This window comes from Lolium rigidum, chromosome 5, assembly GCF_022539505.1.
Source record: "Lolium rigidum isolate FL_2022 chromosome 5, APGP_CSIRO_Lrig_0.1, whole genome shotgun sequence".
NCBI lineage: Eukaryota > Viridiplantae > Streptophyta > Magnoliopsida > Poales > Poaceae > Lolium > Lolium rigidum.
In genome coordinates, this window is record NC_061512.1 from 262,733,972 (window position 1) to 262,751,181 (window position 17,210).

The following is a 17,210-nucleotide window of genomic DNA, read 5'->3' on the forward strand; positions in this document are numbered from 1 at the left end:
AGAAGCAAATAACAAGTGGTGCCTAAGTGAATCCACCTTTTATAGCCCACACATATAGTGTCACAAACTAATTGAAATTATGTTGCAGAAATTGATCAGTAGGCAGAACAGAACTATAAATTAGGTTTAGTACAATACGCATTCCTAATAGGAAGAAAAATATGCAGAAATAGACAGGTGGACTTTGTGATGAGTCATAGTGTACCAGTAAATGACCAGTTGATGATACAAAATAAATTATATACGAGTAACATATTATTCTAAATATTATTTTTATAAACCTTGATTTTACATTGTTCATGTAAAGCAGCTTAGGTTTCAGGTTCTAAACTAGCTCCCACTGCAGTAAGACTGCAGGAGATTATAACTATGCATACTGAAAGACTATATTAGAGGATTTAAAATGTCAGAATCATAGATAGCTGTCAAAGTTAATAAGAAACTCCGAGCTCCCTACATGGTCTGTGCTCAGCATGGAAATGATAGTGCGGAAAACCAAGTTGAAGAGAGCAAAATGTGAATGACAAAAGTCAGTAGAGAGGGCATGTAAGGAGACAAGTGTATTTAAAATCATAAGCAAGTTTTGAGATGGACTGAGTTGATGAGAACACACGGACCAATAAGTGCCTTTAGCTGATCGGATAATATTATAGTTGGAGCAATAAGAAAAGTATGCCACCATAACTGTGTGCCAGTCAGCGCTAACCAAAACCTACATAACTCTCTACACTATCAATCAAAATGATCAGTTGTCAATCATTGTACCAGTTTTCTTACAAATAGAACTCATGGACAGAAACTACAATATGTAAATGTTGGCTAACGGGACGGATCCTTCCCTTGGCTATACATCATTAGATGGATGAGACCTCTCCAGTGATTTTTTTCACGCGGATAGCACCCCATTTAGTCCGAGCGCTTCACCTGCAACTTGAGCCCGGGTGGGTTGACTCACATCCTAAGCTCTAGCCACCAAGCCAGCGCTTGGCTCTCGAAACTACAATATGTTGTTGATTGCATGCTCAAGAAGTTCAGTACAGCTTTTGTTTGGTGCCTACAGGAGTACAGAGCCATGCAGTAAGGTATAACTAACGTAAACTAGTTGAATTGGGAAACGCAATTTGAAAAATCAGAAAGTCATTCTGTGCATTTAGCGCTGACTATTTTGTTGGACCTGATATAAGTGAATAATTGTTGTTCCCACTTGATATATGGAACAAATCTTCATAGTGGTCATGTTCCAACCTTCCATAGCCTTTTGGAAGGACATATTCTATGCATGGATCAAACTATGTCCTCTAAGGGAACTCGAGAGGTGAACATGTTTCAGAGGATGTTACATTTCACATGTTTTTAGATAAGATGTGTAAGGTCAAATAAAGTACTAACTGGTCCCTGCGTGATTTGGAGAATACATCATCCACGTATACTCGGATTGAACAAAGTTGATGATTCTTTCAGGCTCTGGAAAATATCCACCTGTTTGCCCCCCTTGAACTGAGGACATGTTCCACTGAACAAATTTAGAATCAGACTTCTTAAGTATCATTGTGATGCAGAATGTGGAATACTGGCTGTAATTTCTGAGATATTTCCATCCGCGATTGCCTTCCATCCTTCATCTCATCTTCATGTCTTAATTTCTGAGAACTTTCAGGCGATGACATGTTGTCTTGTCTTTTCAGTCCAGAGCAAAAGTTTGCCAAATAGCCCATACCAAAAGGGTGGCATATAAAGGGTATAAAACTCTAAAACAAAGTCACCAGCGGCTCAAACAAAGAAAAATTGTACATTCTGAGTAGACAACATTGGTATAAGAAAATATCAGGAAAAAAAAGACTAGTATTCATGTGCACGATGCATACCAAAATCTCTGAACACCCATGGAAGCTGACTAACCACTTACAAGCAGAAGAAACACGGCTGTTTTGATATGTGCTAGTTCCTGGTAAACAGAAGGCATAGCATCTGATTGAAAAAACAGTTCTACAATGTTATTACAACTAACACAGGGAGAGGCATCGGTGCACGCTTACTTACATCCTCAACCCCAAGTTGCTAAAATCGGGCTAGAGAGCTCAACAACATGCCCTCCACCTACCTATCTACCTACATACATACACACGGTCAGGCATGGAGGTTCAAGCCGTTACATCGATCTACCCTTGTTTTTTCTCTTCCTGTGTAAAAACAGCTAAAATCTTATCATGTGAAGAATTAGTTCATTCCTCTCTAAGCTACGTCTCTCCTTTTACTGTTGGTTGAGAGAGATGTCGGTCGGCGTAATGGAGGAGCCTCCTCAGCCTCAGGACCATGTCACAGTGGAAGGGCAGGGCGCTGCGCCGTTCCGCATACACCGGGCTCACCGTCATCCATGAAAGCGCATGGAGCTCAGCGGCTACGGATTCCAGCACGTTATGCATATCCGTCTCATAATCACGGGCTGACATCTCATGAGCCATGTTCCTCGCTTGCTTGCTGCCTCTGCTCATCTTGTCTTGAACAGTGGCAGTGCTGCCTCCATAATAGTCCACGATGCTGACAGAGAGAACAGAGTGTCTGTCCTCTTTGGTGAGTTGCGCAGAGTTCTTTCTAACTGGCGGGACGGCTTTGGAGACGACGTAACCCATTGCCAAGGGAGTCGCTGTCCCTTTGCTGTGCAATAGGTGGGCGAGTGGTGGGGACTCTGATGTGAGGCACATTGGAAGCTGTAACGTCGTAGGAGAAAGGTATCGCATGCTTGGTGATGGAACCAGAAGATACGATGCAGACATTGACTCGATGGACTTGACTGGAGAGAACCCTTCCAAGTAACTAGAAGGCTGATTGCTGCTTTGAATTCCGTCACCTGTAAGGGATGGGAAAAGGACAACATTAGTGCTTATGATTCTGATGCTCAACTATTGATTTCCTTACAAGCAAGATCCTTTACTTGATTGGTACACTTAGGACAATCCAGATTTTAAGCAAACAACCGTATGATGTATCCGTATATGATGGAAGTAACAAACTGATTGTTTACATTTTCATAGAGTAATAAAGACTCACACTGTAGATGCATATATAATAATAACAATATATTAAGATTGTATTTACCAGGAGCAGGTCTGGCCAACAGATCCGCTTGGCAGGCAAGATGCAATGAATTATCTTGGGAAACTGCAACTAAACTGATGCTACGAACCAAGTGCAATGACCCCCTTGAATTATCCATTCCAGTTTGCTCCACTAGGATCTGTTTTTTGCTGCCTGGTTGCCCTTTCGTGAAGCTAGATTTTGAATGAGGGTTGTACAACGTATTTGGTGAGGAAGGCATGTTTCTGTCCTGGATTAAGCCCATATCTTGTTGCTGGAGTGTTGGTCCATTAGAATTCGATGGAATGCCATCAGGTATAGATCGCCGTAGATGAACAGGCCACTTTTTGACCTCATTGCCACCAAAAGAGTATATTGCTTTTTGCCATTCTGCATAAACAATGTACATAATAAATTACAAAAACATAAACCAGAACACAGTATGCTCTATCAAACAAAAAGTAAGTTAATGACAGGTGATTAGTACCCTGGATTTCAAGTTCGAGGAAACCTCCAATACGGGTTATTGTTACATCTCTTGGTCTTGTATTGCTTGCCTCTGGTGAAGACGACATTATTTGACAAGCTTGCTGCAGAATTTGAATGAAAAGGCTTTGGAGAACTTTAGTGTCTTGGCGGCTACTAATACCACCAAAAGGAAATATTAAGCTGTCTAATAACTCTCCTCTAGAATCTGTCCAGATGCATACTAACCATCGCCAGTCCTCGGTCCAACCATAACAGCAATGAAGACTTGTAGCACCGTCATTCTCAGACCCTTCAAGTAGCGGGCTAGCTCCACTATCAGTGCCACCTGAAATGGAGCTGTAAACCCTGTTGCTACTTGCATCAACTCCAGACCTTGAAGATTCCATATCGTTACAATCAACAGACCCAGGCTCTGCCAGAATGAAAAGCGGCTCAAAGGCATACTTCCTGTCATCCTGAGCACATAGATCTGGGATTTTGCTTGGGTCCGGCAATCCTACAGCAGCACGACCAGGCTGCCATGAGTTATCCCAAGACACTGACCTCATGGATGCATCAAACTCTGCTTCCCTGGAGAGAGTTGGTGCAGACATCCGAGGAGGAACCAAACATTCCTTCCAAAGGGTACGACCGGGAGATGTAGTGTGCATCATTGTGGACTGAGGCCTACCCATATAAGTAGGTGACTGAAACATGTCATTTGTGGAAACAAACCGTGGAATTCGTCTAGCCTTATTGTACACAGTGAATGCTATGTCCTTGAAAGCAGTAAGCTCATTTGGTTTATGGAGTCTCAATAAAGTTTCAACAGTAACAATCTGCAAGACAAGCTTTGGCATACTGAATCCAGAGAGCATTACAACATTGGATGCAGATGCTTCATCCGCAGAAGCATTGCAGTTCAGGGCTTTGGCAACCTCAGCATATAAGAATGATTTCCTTTCTCTATCTGGCGATAAAATAGACCCAAGGGCAACAGAACATTCTACCAGTGTCTGTAGGACTGCAGATGGTTCAGGAAATGGGCAGACCACATAGACTACCTGCATGCATAATGAGCCATGGGTGTTAAAAAAGATTCAGCATTGTGATTATTGGGGGAAACACCATCTTAAAGTGTTCTTTTGTGGCACATCACTTTTCCAGGCAAAGCATGCATGCTTAGAAGTCCGAGCATGGGATTTTTCTTTTTGTAAAAATAAGTGACTAGAAACCAACAGTTGAGTCACTTCTGTGTGCAAAAAACCTTGATAATTAGGTTAAGATATATCTTCAAAAAAAATGGTAATTCTATCAAGTGTACTGCAATTATGGCATTTATTAGTAACAAATGCACAAACCTAGTGGCATCCTAAAAGTCAGCATAGGAGGAAACAAATCATGACAAGGGCCTTTGTTGCATCAAGATAACAAGAAAGCCCCATCTGTGATTAAATTATCATATAGACATGTCTAACAGAAAGACATGTCTAAAGTAACAAATCATATAACATAACAACGATGGTACATAAATTATCATATGTGATTAAATAAACACGACAAGCGAGACATGCAGCTATTGTTTTTTAAAGTCCCTTGGATCAAACCAGTGGAAAAGGAAGAAAAGGCCTTACCGTGCAAGGTATGTTACTGCTCTCTTTTTGGTTCGTTGAAAAGCTTGAAGTAAGCTGTATATCCTTGATTATCCTTGCCAGAGATGTTACAAAGCTTTTCACGCTCCAACTTTTTGAAAGAGCTTGAAGGTATTCAGTTACTGAGCTGACAGAAATTGTGTGGCTGCCACTAGTCTTCACTTCATCAGGACACTCAACTAGAACAAGTCCTGAAGGCAGATATTTTCCAGGAGATTGTTCCATTTGCCCCCCATTGTGTTGTGGTGAATGAGTACCCAGTTTGCAAACTTCATAAACTATAACAGTGCAAAATAGATGAAGTAAGGAACAGTTTGCAAATGAATTAGAATAATTATATGGAGATTACGGGACTTATACTGTGACAAGCCGCTTCACTACCAACAAAAGATTGTTACACTTTTTATTGCTTAATCTATTACTACGTATTATATTGTCAAAGAGAACAGACACAATAATGCTACCTATTAATAGAATAATGAGTCATAGGCCTCAAACTTCACCTGGAGGCTGGAGCTAGTTAGAACTAGTGTATTTTCGTTATGCAAGATGTGAAGTGATAGCACGACTAGTGGAATCAAACTGTAGGAATATCTCTTGCAATTCTTAATGGCAATACTAAGATGTGCTTGCCGAATCAGCATGTAGAAGATCAGTTGATTGAGCCTTGATACTGCCTCGTTAGTGTTTATGATAATTTTGTGGGTTAATCATTAGCAACAATTAGCCATTATTAACTATAGCTAGCACTGGCCATTGTTAATTGGTGACAACTAGTGATGATTTAATTGTTTAACAATAATCAAGGATATATGATAGAACACACAAACACAAGAAAATGCCATTACACTTTCAACTTTGCCCCAAATAGAAGTTTTAAAATTTAATTTATGGGTTTAACTGCATTTGGATCTCAAAACGTTGAGTTATCATTCTTAAACACACAATGAGGATAGTACAAATGTTGAGTTAGCAATCCAAAACAGCAATCTGGGGCTTTGACCATCTTGAGTCACCCTTCCTCTCCTGAGCCATGCTTGGGCTCAATCCTCAACTTTGGCAGGGCGAAAAGTTGAGAGTTCAGAAACCCTACTTGGTCAAGAGTATTGGACACTCCCCTCCAATTTATCCGAAACAGCTGGTTATTTTCCAGCCTTCTTTTATAGTTTCCCTATATTTCTTTGATTGTATATGTTTTGATATTTTCTCACCGCTGGGCTATAACTCACAGCCAAAGGAAGGAATACAACTACTGTCACAAAAACAGAACTCAGAAGCTGTTGGGAAATATCTGATTAACACAACAAATCCTAAGTCTTTGTAACATAATAATAATACTCCCTCCGTCTATAAATAGATGTCTTATATTTGTCTAAATTTGGATGTATCTATACACTAAATAGTGTCTATATACATCCAAAATTTGATAAATCTAAGACATCTATTTATGGACAGAGGTAGTAATAATTGTAGGATCACAGCTTATATAGCCAAAGAAAGACTGAAGAAGCAACGTTATAGACACTTACTTGTTCCAAGCTGCATGAAAAAATCAGTGGCTGCAGAAGTAAGCATATCAATATCAGGGCAGAGTGCATAGTAAGTGACCTGAAAGAGCAAAGAAATGAGAAATTTATGAATCCCCAAGCTGTAGAGCTCTTTCCCGAGCAACCAACACAAAACAGTACTAATTTAGAATGGCTTGTGCTGCGCTATGGTATGTGATGAAAACATTTAACTATTCTATTAATAGTTGCTATATCAAAAGGTAAATAAAAATATTAAGAAGATACTTTCAAGTAGTTGCTATATCAAAAGGTCATGATAATTTATTACGGGCTATAATCCATGACAGTGCCAAACTATGCCTTACAGGCTTGGGCGAAGCGTACGGTTCCAAAGGAGCTTTTTCCCACAATTTGAGGCAATTAGGAGAGGTTTTTAACCAGTCATCCTGGTAACTGCAAATTCAATGCATATATCAGTAACTCATGCAGACAATAAATTTAGTGGAGGCTACAAGTATTTCATGGAAAACAAGCATGTTACCCAACAAGAAGAGATGGCGAAGGGAGGACAGCGATGGTTGGTCTAACGCGGTGATATCCCTTATGATGCTCCAAGTCTGAAGTGCCTGCATTGACATTCAATCTCCTCTAAGATGAATCATGACTTGCTCCTTCTGGCAATGTTATATATGTAGCATGAAATGAAGAACCTGAGGACAAGTCATGATATATATATATGGCAACAGGAGTACCTCGGTCACTGCTAGATTGGGCTGGGCTCATTGCATCTCCACCAATGGGTATAGAATTTGAACTCTCTCGAGTATCACCAGGTGTGTACTGGAAAGCGTACGCATCTCCCATGGCAGCAGATTCGGCTATATTACTTCGGCCCCTGCACCAATCAATCACTGATAATGGGCCATCCATGTTTGCAAATGCAGTTTTAAGGGCTACTTTTATATCTGACTGCAACAACCCAATCATAGATGATGCTGAAACCTGCATCCACAAGAAGACATTTAGCATTGGAATAAGGAGAGATGATGCGATGGATAAGTAGATAAGTAGAAGTGGCAGTAAAATCAGAGCACCAGATTTACCTCTGCAGAAAGTGGATCAACTAAATCAACACCGGCACAATCCTTTGAATGACATGTTCCCAATAGTCCACCACAGCCAGCATGAACCATAGAAGGATCACAAGAGAATCCACGTCTCCTCTGCTCATCCAAGGAAAGCCAGAAAAAAGAGCCATCCCCATCATCCATATCAAGTGCAATATCAACAAATGAAGTAGATTGCTGAACTAGCAGAGCCATGGCACTGAGAAGATCCACAATAGGCTGTCTTTGTCCAGACGAACTTGGGCTTGCACCAGTAAATGTTTTAGCAGATAAAGACTCAAGAGCTTTTGCCCCTTTAGGTGCCACAGGCCTCCAAACTCCCACGTTTTCTATTAGGGACCTATCATACATTTCATGGTCAGCATCACCAGATAGCCTAGCTGGTATATTTTCTTTCCTTTTCATCTCATATTTGGGGACGAGATCCAACTTACTGCTGCTCTCTGTTTGCGTAACACTGGACAAGGCACCTTTTAACTCAGCAGATGCTTTGGTTCTCAGAGACAGTAGTGTGTGCCTTATTCTGCACATGGCAGCCTGGAATGTGATGCATTCCATTTCAGTTGCAAGGGCAGTCTTCATAGATAGTAGGAAAAAACCAACATTAATCATGCTGTCACTCTTCTTTTGAGAAGTCAGAGAAGAACTAAATGAAGTCTCACTAGAAACAGGTACTGATGTCTCTCCCTTGCATGATTGTTCCTCCATATTGTTTAGTCTCTTCTCACTCTCTTTTTTACTACCTTGGACAAGTGTGTATAAGTTCGATAGACCAACATCACGTGAAAGATTAGGTGGTGCTACTTTACCGGACTTGTCTCCTGCACGCTCAGTTTGAGAACTTTGTGTAACATCATATGAATAAACTCTTGAGCTAAAACCACAACTCCCTCGTTTTTTTGACCCAGGTAAGTAGGGATTTGTGAACAGAGTTGTAGTCATCTCGCCACCAGAAACATCAACTGCTGCATATTCTGGTGCAAATGTGAGCGTCGCCTCAGCTCGGGTGAGATAATCAAATTTACCAGATGATAGTACTAAGGACTGGGACCCTGCAGGTGATGCAATTTCTTTCAGAGGCTCTTGAACTTTAGAAGCAACATCCTGAATAGGTGACATCGTTGGGTGGTTAAATGCCTCCAGAGATGTGAAACCAACTGGAGAAAGTCTTTGTTCGGGTATATCCATAGCTGTGGATGGACTATCTGTGAATGTCACATCTCCATAGTCCGAAGCAGGGGTTACTAAAGCATGTGATTCAGCGGTACCTGGAGGCTGTATAAAATGGAACATTAGGGTTATAAATTAACATTGAAGAAGGGTGCCGTTGTACTCGTTGTTTAGAAACAACAAGACAAGAATTCCAAGTCATTTCATGACTACTAGACAAAGTACAAGGCAAAAAGGACAAGATTACATGGTATAAAAGACATGATCCTAAAACACAACAATATAATCGATTAATCGTCACAGTTCTCTACTTCCCATTAGGAAATGTAATGTTACCCTTCAAAGAAGGGTTCTACCCTACGTTCTGCTCGGTGTTTAGATCCAACAAGCAGAGAACTCCCAAGAGTCATTTCATGACTACCAGATGAAGTACAAGCCAAAGTACACAATAGGAGAAAATCCTTTCACAAGCTTAAGGTGGTACCATGAGCAACATGTTTCAAGTCATGAAATATGTGAGGAATTCAGTATATTGTCTCTAATTACAATCTGGAAACTCGACAAAGCAGCAGTAAAGTCATTGCTACAATCTAGAAACATAAACAAGCAGCGGTGACAGTAGCAACCTTAGTTTAAAAAATGTTAAGTGTTGCATACTGCAGGAACACTGAATGCAACTGAAGGAGTCAATCCAATATGCTTATCCGAAACTTCTCCTACCTTACTTTCACTGACCAAGCACAGTCACTATCTAAATATTGTATTCCTTGTTTGATCTGTAAATACGAGAAGATTATAGGGTGCCTACCTCACCAAAATCTAACTCGTCCTCTTGAAAGAAGTCGCTAAAATCTCCAAACTCCGAGAGAAGTATATTAATGTCCATCACAACCCCCTCTTCATCCCAGCCCCAAGAACGCCCCCCCTGGCCGTTTGAGCCCTGAATGTTTTCTGCAACTTCTTTCCCAGTATGAGAAGAAACTTCTGTTATTTCTGACCGAGACCGCTTGGATACCTGATTGAACGAACACAAAACATCAAGAATTCTTCATAGTGTTATACATTTCTTAAACAAAATTATTCACATATTTATCGAGTAAGTCGCATTTATCTAGCCTTTATTTAACATATAAGCATCGATGAAAATGACAAAATATTTCTGTGCACCAGCACATACTTAGTTTTCTATATAGGAAAAGGAGTACAGCTACTCATTGTCACAGATGTCCATTGTTTTGCTTAAAGCATCACACGTGTAGCTATTTAGAGATGAGTCGATAAACATTGATTCTCTATTGATCACAAAATGATGTAGCAAAGCATGGTATGGTACTATCACTTTACGTTAGTTATTGACAAGAGAAAATAAGTGTTCTACTAACAAAACATAGAATAAAATGTAATTCTTGCAATAAAAATAGTTCGATGTGGCACAAGTATTGCATATTAACATGGAATTCAGGACAGTACCATCTTGCTACCAGCAACATCATTGTTCAATGGCAGATCAGAATGATGGCGTGCTGTAGAGTCAGCATCTGCTAAAAGATCACCGCCTTTAGCAACAATAGCATGCCCACTTCCATTGGAAGTGCTACTGACACTACTGATACTACTAGCCATGCCATCGCTATTGCTATTCCGTTTTCTTCTTAGTCTTAGGAAATTAGAGTTCACACCGAGGCCACGTGAAGATCCAAGGAAAGAGCTGAAAACATATCACAACAATTAATGCAAGAGAAGTCGTAGACAAAACAAGTTTGCAAATTCCAATCATGACATACTGAAAGAGGTACAGGAAGAACATTAATTATTATAGGTATCCTTTAGTTGCACCCAAAGATTATGATCCATGGGCACAGTTGAATATATGTTATTCTTGCATGTAGAATGAACATGGGACAAAACATAAGTTATACTGCATAGATATTCCATATGTGCTTTGTGGATAGTTTTCCTTGCACAAAAGAGTTATCCATAGTAACACATATGAAATGAAGCGGTGGATAGCCTTGATTACAAAACTAACGCCAAAGTTTGCAACAATGTGCCGCATTTTTCTTCACCAAATTAGACAAATGACTCATAGCCACAGCTTAGGCATGCCAAAAAATAGTGATATGCATGGGAGGCCCTAATACTAATCTAGGGTGTCAAGCAAGCCCTAATTTTACAGAAATGCACATCTAGGAACTGAAAGGCAGTAAGTGATTTCACTGAAGGTCCTATCCAGCCGAGCTCACCTCTAACACACTTGCCTCTATCCTTCTCACGTGGCATTTAGACTGCAACCATGTCACTCTAGTGGAAGCAGAATTTCGGCCATTGGTTGTTGGGGATTTTTGCAAGGAGGCCCTTCATAAAAGGTTTGCCTCTGCCTCCCGCGCGGCGATCTCCTCTTATACTCCCCTCTGACACCACTCCACGATGTCTGATGTGCGCTAGCTCGTCGGTTGCAAAGCGAGGCAAGAAGGGACCACCCTCACTGCCACAGCCTAAACTAAAGAAATCTCAAACATGGCGGTGGTCAACACGCCATGCGAGCCGGTAAGAGGTGAGCTGGGCTAGGAGCCACAGTGAATCGTTTTAAAGCATTTTTGGGACCCAGATGTGCACTTCTGTAAAATTAGGACTAGCTTCATATCCCCTAAACAGTATCAGGACCTCCCACGCATTTCACTCCAAAAATATCAGCTAGGTCCCATACATAACACATGGAGCTGTGGCATGGTAGGCTAGGTTGTGGCTCCATTTTTCTTGGCCACATGTTAGCCAAAGTTAGGCAAAAATATTTGGCATGCTAGGAAACTCTTACGCATCAACTAAAGAGGCCCTTAGTGTCCTTGTTCCTAATATAAGAGAAGTTTGGGTCTTAAAATGAGAGTGAGGCGGAAAGTAGTAACTGTAAGGAACATGGGTTGAGAAAAAACATCCAAAGGCTGACCTGTTTCGAAAGTAAGAAGATGGAGAAAAGTTCCAGAATGGCCACGCCTCCCATGATGAACTTCCCATCCAGCTCTGTGACCACATTCTGCGGATAACATAATTAAACCATGCCCTCTCCAAATACAACATGATAATCAGTGTGAAACTATTACCTTTTACTAGAAAAGCGAACAAATGCCTGATGGATCATAGGTACCATAACAGCCTCGGGTGGGAAAATAAATGTCTTTTCAAGAACTGGAAGGCTATCAGCAGATTCTAGCCTTTGCTGCCCATCCACGCCCAAATGAGGATCCTTAACTGAATCTAATTCTTTTTTAATCTGATTATTTTCCGGTTCAGAAATCTTGTCAGTTGAGGATGCTGGAAAGCCAAGGGCAACTTCAACATAGTAACTTTGACCTCTCAGCTGGCAGATGGTGGGTTGAGTAAAACCTGGTAAATTCGGAGCCGATAATTTGCTGAAATTTGGCAGAAAGTTAACATGAGAACTGAGTATAAAAATGGAACTGCTCTGCATATGGATATCCTTAGAAGAATACACAAGTGTAACTCATCAGTAGGAGATCGTATCAACATGAATATAATGAAAAAAGAACAGCATAGCAGACAAGTCGCTTTGAGTTTTGAGATACCTTGAATATACTTGTCTCGCAAGGTCACTCGGGCAACAGCCGACAAGCCTACCCAGCATTCCACTAGGAGCGACAATAACTGCAGTATTTAATTAAATAAGTCATGAAGTAAGCACAATGCAAAGACTAACTTTTACCCCAAAAGAGCATAATTTACATAAACAGTGAGAATTTTGACAAAAACAAAGTTACGAATCAAAAGTTATCACGTGCTTGGTCAAAGATATAGGAAGTGCAGTGAATTTAGTTGAATTATATAGAGGGGGACTATTATATTTTATGTTCAAGTGGCATGATTCAAGACACAACTCCCAGTATATAAAGCACTATCTGGCTATGCTTCTGCCATAGACTGATTTTATCATTTTCATTTTGTCAACTTCATAGTTTACAGGCTAAGAAAAATACAGAATTATCATTAGTAGCAGTTCATTACTTGAGAGGGTGTAATTGTCGAACTAACCAATGCAGTTGTGTTTTAAGGAAACTTCCAGTAATGTGATTTCTTCAATAACAATACGAACACAAATACAGCGCCAACGAAGTTGAACAGTGAAAACTAAATAAAAGAATGTATGCTGTAACATGTAAGCACGGCTGGTGGACTGTAGGAGAGAGGGAGATTCAGAGCCACGTTGGTGGGGCGGGACTTGGGAGGAAGAGGAAAGAAAAGGTAAACGGGAAAGAGGAACTCGGTCGAGTCTGGCTCAGGATAGAGGACATCTTTTATACTCCGTACTATTTATTTGAATTGTTTAAGCAGATATACTCCGTACTATTTATTAATGAGTGGCTCTTTTCTCACTACGCCTTCGATAATTCCCTACCGTAAATGAGACTCGCTTGTTATCTTCTGATCCACCTTATAAAGAACTAGAAACTAAACATGGGCAGCCCGATTTTTGTAAATCAGACATCCTAAGGACTTCTCAAGTTCACGTATCACAAGAGAATCATGTGGAACCTCAATTGTGAATAGTATAAAGAAGTGTCACTTTTCCAACAAAAAAGAGAGTAGATTTTATGTACACACTATAAGGCTGCCAATACAGCGAGACATGTAAGGATAGTATTGGTGAATGAAAGGTACCTGGAAGACCTTCAGCAACAGAACGGGGAGAATGCGTGAGAACTTTCTCTATATCATCACTAGAAAGGTTCCGCATATGTCTAATAGAACAAACTATTTAAAGTAAGACTGCTGACACATAAATAAACTGAAGAAGGCCATCAACATAATGGAAAATTAAGTTAAAAACTGACCTCGCAGATATTACAACATGCACAAAAATTGCTTCCTCGGTGGCAGCAAAGACAAACTCTACTGTAGGTTGTGCTCGCCTAAACACAATGATAAGATGAATAAATGAAAAGGAAATCAAGAATACACATAGGAAAGTTGTCCTTCGAAGAAGAAAAGGGGAAAACATATGAAACTAACTTAATCTTGACTTTTGATTGAGCATCCAACGTCTAGAAGTAAAGAAATGCCAGCCTACTAATTCATCTCAACAAGTATTTATGCAATGTCACGCAGTGTCACAGGATACGGAACACTGCAAGCCGTATTCCCATGGTCATTTACAAGACAAATAACCAACAAATATCCTAATATTACCATTACATTCTCGTCATCAATAAAGGTTGGCAAGAAGGCATGCAGTGATGCAGTTACCATGAAAACCACTATAGCGGAAGGAGAAAAGAAAAAATTAAGTTGAAACCCATCTGGTAAACTAAATTGCAATTGTTTAAGCAGAGTTTCATTTCACTAGTTGATCGGGAAACTCTTCAAGCAAGAAAAAATGGTGGAATTCACTATATCTAGTATCACATATACTATCTATTGTAGGGCACAGTTTTGGACCACAAGCCTATCTCATATGTCCAGGAAAGTGATGTGAAACTTGAACAGATTCATTTCATTAGTTGCTGAGCAAAGGTTGTAAAAGACTAGCTAACAAAGAATACAGAATGAATAAACAGATAAAGAAATAGCAACCGTAATCACAAACCTAAAGCTGTTCTCATTTCTTGTAGGAGGGTTGTATTTTGTAAATACATCACCAAATCTTGCATATGAAAGCCCTTTTAATGCTCTGGACAAGAGAAGTAGTCAACTTCGAAATTCATACTTCTATGAGCCAGACAAATTAGAAATTACATCTTCGAACTATAACAGGAAAACAAATGTAGCTATACCTCTCCAAAGAATTTCTTAAGGCCTGACACAGTGCAGCTGCAACCTCTTCTGAGTTGCCTGGAGCCACCCACAAACCACTTGAAATAACTGTGAAACAGTATAAGCAGTGGAAACAAGCAAATGAATAAGCACTCAGTCTAAGACTCCATGCAACAAAATATATCAACTAGAATCAACCTCTTAATTTAGCTACCGCGGGGTGGGTCATTTCAGGTACTGACGAGTGACGGCCAGAAAGGAACAACCAGAGCTTGATCTTCTCATCTGTCATTATTACAAGATTTTGTTATAATTAACAAGCTTAGGCTAGACTTAGGTGAAAAGGAATATGGATGCAGCTAGTACACACTGCACACAACTATTACCAGGGTTATGCTCTCCTTGAGATGGATCCCACGGACCAACAAAGGAATTCGTCCATGTACTTAGGAGACCTTCGCTCTGTAAGTGAAGATATGCTGATAGCACAGTGCTATTAAGGGCATCTTTCTGCTCGGCTTTTGAACTGGAAGAGGAACATTGATCACAAAAAGAACAAATGCATTAGAGAACAAACATAACGAGTGACAAGAAGCAACTGTAATTCATCATAAGAAAGACATATTGAGGGTATGGCGAACACCTTCTCTCAGAAGTGGCACTATAATCTGGTTCAACAGGAAGAAACTGATACCATGATACAGTCTGAAGCTCCCCCTGCAAGCACAAAACAGAGAGATAAGATTAAACCGAAAGAAAGCATGCCTCTAGAACTTGGAAATTAATTCCCTAGCAGGTTGTGCCAGACCATGCATGTAAAACATGTCTGACCCGCCACAATCTAAAAAAATCTAGCAGAAACCTAGAGTATAGCACATCCTGGACTGCATCCTTTCGTAGTACAGAAGTGTGGCATGTAGTGATTCTGTCTGCTTTAATTTGTGACGAGTGACGAGGATTGTTCACTGGTTCTCCCGACTTTTAAGCTTAAAGAGCAGTAGCACATTTTATTTCTACTTCATTGGCATATTCACAGTCCATTACAAGAACTGAAGGGAAACAAATGAGAGTTGTAAGTAACAAACGTAGAGGGGTGAGGAACAGGACAGGTGTAGAAGAAAATCCGCAGAATGATCTAAGACAGGCGCCCCATGCACAACTACGCTTGAGCTCTAATTGGACATAGGTGAAAGCATACACAGTCCATAAGCATACCCTCCGATACTCTGTTGAGGATTGGTATTTATTATTACATGCTTCTACATACCGACTGCTAAAATTAAATGGATCAGAGATATAAACCGGGTACTACATTAATAAATTTATTGAACATTCTATCGTCGTGTCCGGTGTAGAACAGAACTCATTTGCGAAGAACTTGCAACAGCAGAAACACTAGGAAGTTTGTACTATTACTCAATAGGATGAAACACAACAAAAGCAAGCTACCAGGTAATTATGTCGTAAATTGGGGCACAGCGAGAATTGAACAGAACACGGAGGGAGGGGATGCGTGGCAGATCTGACTCACGATTTTGAAAATGTTGGTCCACATATCCGGCGCGGAAGACGGGGGATACTGCTTCACGAAATCACGGCCAGAGTCCCAGCCTGTAGTAGAGCGCGAGTTGAGCCCCGCAACATGGCCTGCTGCCCGCGACACAGGAAAAAAAAAATATCTCGAGTGAGTCAAGTCCATCTGCAGAACAACTGAGCAAACAGAGGGGCTGCGAGCAGCGTAGCCGGGATCGTACGAATGTTGAGCGCGGACAGTGGGATCTACTAGCTAATCGCTGGGCGGGAACGAGCTCATACCTCGGAACCCCAATGGGCGGAGACGGCGGGCGGGCTGGGCGGAGGCGGCGCGAACGCGATGCCCCCGGCGGGGAAGAGCGGGGGCAGCGATTGGCGGCGGCGCGCGTGGGAGGCCGCGGTGCAGGGGAGCTGGGGTCGGACTGAGGCGTCGGCGTCGGCGGTGGCGGTGGCTAGGGCACGGCGGATTGAGAGGCGCGTTGGTGGGGCAGGCGCAGGACTCTGGAGGAAGAGGAGAGAAAAGGTAAACGGGAAAGAGCAACTCAGTCGAGTCTGCCTCCGGATACAGGACACCTTTTATATTTACATTTACATATTTAAATTTAAACTGAATAATATTCTTCCCTGAATCGTTATCTTTTTATATTTAAGAAAATTCAGGTTAATATGAATGTATAAAGATAGGCTAGGTTAACATTTGTTATATTTATCGACTTGATCCCTATGCAGCAAAATCATTTCGCAAATAACAACAGATAACAAAATGAACGTTTATACGTACTCCCTCCGTCCAAGTTATTTTCAAACGGAGGGAGTATCAAATTTGCATGTAACCATAACGGTAATATCTGAACTTAAATGAACCGTTACATATTGGTGGGCACCTGCTCACTCGGTTACACGTGAACTTGATA

General features: G+C 40.8%; 1 protein-coding gene across 1 annotated transcript; it reads right to left on the bottom strand.

The window, feature by feature from the left end:
* Window positions 1-1,910: 1,910 nt before the first annotated feature.
* Window positions 1,911-16,607, bottom strand: LOC124653271 (mediator of RNA polymerase II transcription subunit 13). Its single transcript, XM_047192341.1, has 23 exons — window positions 16,579-16,607; window positions 16,295-16,410; window positions 15,407-15,480; window positions 15,150-15,289; window positions 14,962-15,048; window positions 14,784-14,871; window positions 14,597-14,680; window positions 13,845-13,922; window positions 13,672-13,751; window positions 12,582-12,660; window positions 12,099-12,407; window positions 11,945-12,031; window positions 10,471-10,708; window positions 9,809-10,015; window positions 7,807-9,105; window positions 7,456-7,705; window positions 7,245-7,329; window positions 7,069-7,156; window positions 6,725-6,803; window positions 5,178-5,473; window positions 3,563-4,607; window positions 3,097-3,465; window positions 1,911-2,848 (listed from the first exon to the last, which is right to left on the bottom strand). The coding sequence occupies exons 2-23, from the start codon at window positions 16,316-16,318 to the stop codon at window positions 2,238-2,240; spliced, it is 5,697 nt and encodes a 1,898-aa protein (XP_047048297.1). The 5' UTR covers window positions 16,319-16,410; window positions 16,579-16,607; the 3' UTR covers window positions 1,911-2,237.
* Between the last annotated feature and the right edge of the window lie 603 nt (window positions 16,608-17,210).

Coding starts and splice junctions, on each gene's coding strand:
- LOC124653271 (XM_047192341.1), bottom strand. CDS start 16,318: ATGTGGACCAACATTTTCAAAATC. Junction 15,290..15,406: donor AGTGCCACTTCTGAGAGAAG/GTGTTCGCCATA, acceptor TTCCTCTTCCAG/TTCAAAAGCCGAGCAGAAAG. Junction 13,752..13,844: donor CATGTTGTAATATCTGCGAG/GTCAGTTTTTAA, acceptor TTGTTCTATTAG/ACATATGCGGAACCTTTCTA.